The sequence below is a fragment of the Clinocottus analis genome, unplaced genomic scaffold (genome assembly GCF_023055335.1).
Source record: "Clinocottus analis isolate CAN_PGR_092001 unplaced genomic scaffold, fCliAna1.0.p SCAF_3, whole genome shotgun sequence".
In the NCBI taxonomy this organism is placed as follows: Eukaryota; Metazoa; Chordata; class Actinopteri; order Perciformes; family Cottidae; genus Clinocottus; species Clinocottus analis.
Window position 1 is genome coordinate 23,981,513 of NW_027176042.1, and position 6,493 is coordinate 23,988,005.

Consider the following 6,493-nt stretch of genomic DNA (forward strand, 5'->3'; position numbering starts at 1 on the left):
GACACAGATTAAGGAGCAGATTAAGAAACTTCACCAGTTTCTAGAGGAGGAAGAGTATGAAGAGGAGGCCCAGAGCAGCTGTTTCCATGTTTCTCTGTCACTGTGAGGCAATGTCGCCACATTAGCACGACCTGAAACGCTTAATAAAAGTCTTTTAGCTCAAAGCTCGAGAACATAAAATATTCTTCTTGGGTCGTACTTTCTCGTCCCATTCATACCGAAACAAACGGTTTAAGTACTCGTTTCCAATAAATTGAATAGCATTACTTAGCTTAGCATCGCGTATGAATTTAATGAATCCCCTTCAGAGAACCAGTTGAGGTAGCAGTTCACCATGTAGCACATATATCATTGTACATCACTGTATTATTATAGTCGCTAGAAGGATTATTAAAGGTTGGATTCTAGAGTACAGGTTTTAGAAAATAAAGTCCCAAAGTCATTATTTAAATAAATTTAAAAAAAGATACAACATACAGAAAACTTGTGGGTTAAGAGATGTTTTGTTACTGGTACATTGGTTTTGAAAAGGAAAGTACATATTCAGCAAAAAAAAAGAAGTCGTATTTGCTTAATCATAACTATATTTGAAGTAAATGTATAATATGTATTTATTAAGAGTAACTGTGCAAAGTTTGGCTTTGATTGAATGAAGTTTTTTTAATATTAAATGTATTGTGAACGTTGTGCGTTGCCATGAAGGCTGTCGAGTCAAACTTTGTGGAAAGGAATACAAAATGCTTTGTGAAACATCTTTAAGAGACAGAGAAGCCCAGAAAAAACATCTCTCACCGGTTTATGAAATATTCTAAGGAGCAGATTCATCAGCCGATCAGGAAAGACTCAAACAAAAGACGCCACGCAGTTTCCTTTAAGATAATTTATTTTGTACAGTAAAACAGAGGTTCAGAAGTTGCATTGCATCCAGCGAGTGGCGTCGTGGAGCGGGCAGGATGACGATGGACTTACACACACGCACACACACACACACACACACCTAGGATGTTACAAACTTCTATGCAACCATTTTTCCTCGGCGCCGGCGAGACCGCCGAGCAACGTAGAGTCTTGGGGGTACGAGGTGTCGAGTACCTGAACCGCTGCCGGATAGAAACGAACAAACAAACTTTCTTTGATGGAGGGGTGCGTTCAAGAAAATGGTGGTTCTGTAACGACCAACAACTAAAAGACAGGCCTTCTTCTTCTTGCTCTTCTTCCTCAGAAACAAACATACATACACTAATATATATATATATATATATATATATATATATATATATATATATATATATATATATATATATATATATATATATATATATATATATATATATATTTTCTTCTTTTTTTTCTCACATCTCTACATCCTCTCAGAAAGGCATGTGTGTGTTTGTCAGTTGTGTTGTGTTTTTGTTTGGTTTTGTCCATATGATCGTGACGAGGTGGGGTCGTTGAACGCGGCCCTCTCCGAGGGGGGGGGGGGGTGTTGGCATCCCCGGTTACTTGGGAGGCCTGTAGGCGATCTTCCTGCTCTTCAGCACCGACCACCGGTGCCTCTTCATGTAGTAGACCAGCGGGATCACGATGGCGCCGCCCATCAGCACCTGGGAGGAGGAAGAGGAGGAGGAGGAGGGGTTCATACACGTGTTGACCGGTGCATTTCCATGACTTTAAACCAACCCATCCATGTCCTAACATGTTGTGGGATGTCGTGCGGTACCTTCAGGCCCATGCGTTTGCGCTGGTCGTGCTCGGGCTCGGCCGCCCACCTCAGGAAGGTACACACGTCTTTAGCCACCTGGCTCATGGTGGCGGGGGTTCCTATGGCAACAGACACACACACACGGCAACCATCAGCGGAATCTAATGTTTGTACACACACATATCCACACACATGTATATCCACAAACATACATGTCCACACTCATACACATTCATACATCTCCACACACACACAGCCCCACACACACACCGTACCGTCGTCGTACTCCAGCACCTCGTTGTAGATGGGCGGGGCCATGCCGATGGCCTGGCCGGCGAAGTAGGGGTTGAAGTAGAGCCCCTCCCTCAAGTTCACGCCGGCCGGCGGCTCGCAGTACCCCGTCAGCAGGCTGAACACGTAGTCCTCCCCTCCGTGTCTGAGGGGGAAGAGGCAGGGTCAACACCTCGGACACGTGGAGTCGGGGATGATGATGTCACGATGGCGTTCAGCCTCAAACTAAGTTACCTGGCGTTGACGATGTAGCTGAGGTCCGGCGGCAGGGCTCCGTTGTTGGCGTTGCGGGCCGCCTCGGGGTTGGCGTACGGCTTCGGGAAGTAGTCCGTCAGCTTCCCCGGCCGGGTGAACATCTCCCCGGTGTCGTCGGGACCGTCCACCACCTCGAGCTGAACACAAGGAACCGCTTGAATATAACACGTGAATATAACACATTTACAGGACTTTTATTACACTTTGAGTTTGATTTTTTCCAAGGACTTTTCCAGGTTTTCCATAACTGTACGAACCCTGAAAACACTAAAATGACATTTCAAACTACGCCGCCGTGTCCCTCCTCAGTGTTGTTTACACACACACACACACACCTCCTCAACGATGACCTTGACCTCGTCCTCCGTGTGCGAGACTCCCACCAGGTTCCTGAAGGCCAGGTACTCCATGCTGTGGCAGGCCGAACACACCTGCTTATACACCTGGTAACCACGACGAACGCTGCAGGGAGAGCAGGACGACAACGACAAAAGAGACAAAACACAGAGTTTGAAACCAGATTTAAAAAATACATAGATTGTGTGATGATGACGGACATTGGAGGAAAATGTGTCTGTGTCGGTCTCTCCGTGTGTGTGTGTCTGTCTGTGTGTGTGTGTGTGTGTGTGTGTGTGTGTGTGTGTGTGTGTGTGTGTGTGTGTGTGTGTGTGTGTGTGTGTGTGTGTGTGTGTGTGTGTCTCTATCTATCCATTTGTGTGTGCATGTCTCTGTGCGTGTGTGTATCTGTGCGTTTGTCTCTGTGTGTGCATGTGTCTCTTTGTGAGTATCACTCTCTGTGAGAGTGTGTGTGTGTGTCTCTGTGCGTGTCTGTCTGTCTGTCTCTCTCTGTGTGAGTGTGTGTCTCCCTCTCTGTGCGAGTGTGTGTCTGTCTGTCTCTGAGTGTCTCTCTCTCTCTCTGACAGTGTGTGTCTCCGTGTGTGAGTCTCTCCCTCTCCGTGTGTGTGACTCCTACCTGGCGTGGTCCAGTGAGGACAGCGGTCCACTGTGGCTCCAGGGGTACTGAGGTGGGTGGAGCTCCATTTCCGTGGCCTTGACTGATTGGTGCAGCATCAGAGCAAGCCCCGCCCCCCCGGCTGCGACCACACCCATGGTCGTCAGGGCAACCTTCTTGCTCCGAGGCAAACTGGCGAAGGACATTTTAGCCTACGAGGAAAAAAACAACAAGACCGCGAGATTACAGCTCGGTCAAACTTCTTAAAATTATCCAAATAACGTACGAGTGATTATTCTGTGTTGTATCTCAGGAGACATTTTGAGATCAAATGGAAAGAATTGACTGGTGTTAACGACACAAACGTGAACGCGTCACTGCTTTGTTGGCCAATGCAGCTGAAAATATTGACAGATGTTCATTTCATTTGCCGTTTTCTGAAATGACAACAAACTGATAAATCACGAGTCAGCAGCCATGACCGTGAAGACTTTTTTTTTTAACCATAAAGTGTGATTTGGTATGTAAAAGAAATGGTCAAAGATATTGACATGATGTTCACGTTGTTGGAAGCTGTTGACATTCTTAGCATGCAGGGATGCAACGAGCAGCTGTTTATCATCAGCAATTACCCCAATGATTAATGATTTCTCGAGTCTATAAAATCTTAAAGTGAATTAAAAATCCCAAAGTGTGGAAGCCCAGTGACGTCTTCACCTCGCTGGTTCTGTCCCATCACCACTGCACGCTACACTATCTGCAAAGTGCAGTTCACCGCAACGGCCTTGCTTATAGTGCGTGCTTGTGAAACTGCCCTTCACTTCTGTAACAGGCATCACATGACAGCACCCCTGCATCAGGACACATACACACACACTTAGGACTTAAATGTTGAAGTGACGCCAATTAAAAGTCCCAAAATGTCAGGATAAACAGTGGACTAGTGGTTATTAGATAGACGGGGAGGTCGCTGCATTGGGTCAATTGATAATTTTCCAGGACAAACGTTAACAGTCTCTTTTCAGCAGCACACAATCTCCATTTATGTCTGGACTTAGAGTTTTTAAAGTATCAAGCTAAAACTAATGTTATGAAATGCAAATAACTAAAGATCACATGTCTTAGAATACTGTCCCTAACCAACAAAAAGCATTTGTCACAAGTGTTAAATACATTTCAGTCATCGTAGTAAATCATTTCCCTTCTGTCATTCATTATTATTACACATAACTTTATTTCTGAATGCATTAGTTTGGTTTTCCTTATACGTGTGGGTTCCTGAGGTTGTTGGCAGACACCTGATGTCAATAGGACAGTAACTAATACATTTGCTGAGACAAATGGTGACGTCTTTAATCCTTATTTTACCCGCTTTACATAATCACACAGTTCACCCTCGACTGGTGCATCAAGAAACAGGTGAAGACCGGAAGTCCTTTTCAGTCCTTGAGCCGCTCGCCCGTTAGCTTGCCGCTCAACTTGGCTACTTCCCCAGTTTAAACCGGAATATTGACTTGACAATTCATTAAAAAAGCACTAACAACACACCCCGGGTTTCAAGAGAGACAGAATATCATCGTCGCCGACGCCTCGGTTGCTAAAAAGAGTGGGAACTAGCGTGACCTTGCCTCAACCCGCTGACAGCACGTTAGCCGGGCCGCCGGGAGGGCGCCACACAGCGGCCCGTTTCTACGAAAAAGTCCCCTCTAAACACACTCGGGTCCCGGGGAGGGGGTTTCCACACGCATCGGTCCACCTACCACGGGGGTCTTGCTGGTTTTCGGCGTGCCGAGGAGGGCTCTCCCACTCCCCGCCAGCACCGAGACTCGTAGCGCCGCCATCTTCTCCTGCGGGTTTCTGGATTGAAGGAGAAGCGGCCCGGAAATGAGGCGTCGCTTCGATCCGGGCCCTGATTTTCAAAGTAAATACGGTCTGCGTGAAGTGAGCCGTTGTTACGCAGGTCTCAACTGCCAAAGTAAATGTTTTTTCTTCTTTCTGGTAAAATAAATGAATATAAAATAAAATATTTGACTTGATTTTACTTCAGGGTAGTATATACAACACATCATAACCCTTTGAACCAATGCTCACATCAACTCATATTGTTTTGATGTCCATGAAAATGTGGAAATTAATAACAATATTTGGGATTTTTACTTCCCTTCGTCTTTGGGGATGCAAGACTACGTATCTTGGATGATGTGCAGTTTGTATTTTTATGTGGTAAGTGTTCCTAAATGCCTTCTCGGTGTAGAGTTTTGTGCTCTTATTTTGAAGGTAGCCCTCACGAACATACCGGAAGTACACATCGGCCCTGATCCTCGCTAACTTTAAGCAGAATTACACAACGCGGGTTTTACGCAACCCTTTTTCTCATTGTTAAGTAACAACTTACGAAATAAATAAAACAACTCCTTTTTAAAGGATAGTATGTAATAAATCAGATGTGAAATGTGGTTTCATGGCTGTGGAGTAATACTTCATACTTTATTTAATTTGACCGACGTCGTGTCAGTAACTCAACACCAACATGCTCTTAGTTAGAAAACGTTTCATAAACTCCCACTGAGTGTATTCACATCGATTGAGGCCGAGGTGATACGAGGATAAAATCTGCATAACCCCGCCCCCGAATGGCCCCAAGGAGCTTTTGAAGGAGAAAACTTTATTGGACCCTCGTGACAGACAGATTGCCCTTTCCCTGTGGAATCAACACGTGGCACTGTTTTTTAATATTTTTCATTTCTGGTTCGTCGTTTTAAAAAAACAACTAAATAGTTTAAATATTAAATAAAATATTTGATTTGTTAGTACTTGATAGTAGATAAAACAATAAATCATAACCCATAAATAAATAGTTAAAGTAAATACATGTTTGATATTATCATATCCTTCTACTATAATTCTTATGTATATGTGTGTGTGGTGTGTGTGTGTGTGTGTGTGTGTATATATAATATATATATATATATATATATATATATATATATATATATATATATATATATATATATATATATATATATATATATATATATATATATATATATACACATATATATATATGTATATATACACACACACAAACATTATTTTTTTAAAATAGTTTTTAGCTGTAGTTCTACACGTCAAATCGATTGGCTACCTTCTATACTTACTGTGTGTGTGTGTGTGTGTGTGTGTGTGTGTGTGTGTGTGTGTGTGTGTGTGTGTGTGTGTGTGTGTGTGTGTGTGTGTGTGTGTGTTACTCCCCAGACAGTGTTTCCATGGAGATGTTTTTGTGAAGGGCAACA

At 43.7% G+C, this 6,493-nt stretch overlaps 1 protein-coding gene across 1 annotated transcript; it reads right to left on the reverse strand.

Moving 5' to 3' along the window:
- Positions 1-865: 865 nt before the first annotated feature.
- Positions 866-5,096, reverse strand: cyc1 (cytochrome c-1). The gene is made up of 7 exons (XM_068594233.1): positions 4,961-5,096; positions 3,222-3,412; positions 2,584-2,710; positions 2,228-2,385; positions 1,978-2,138; positions 1,721-1,821; positions 866-1,604 (listed from the first exon to the last, which is right to left on the reverse strand). The coding sequence occupies exons 1-7, from the start codon at positions 5,039-5,041 to the stop codon at positions 1,500-1,502; spliced, it is 924 nt and encodes a 307-aa protein (XP_068450334.1). The 5' UTR covers positions 5,042-5,096; the 3' UTR covers positions 866-1,499.
- Between the last annotated feature and the right edge of the window lie 1,397 nt (positions 5,097-6,493).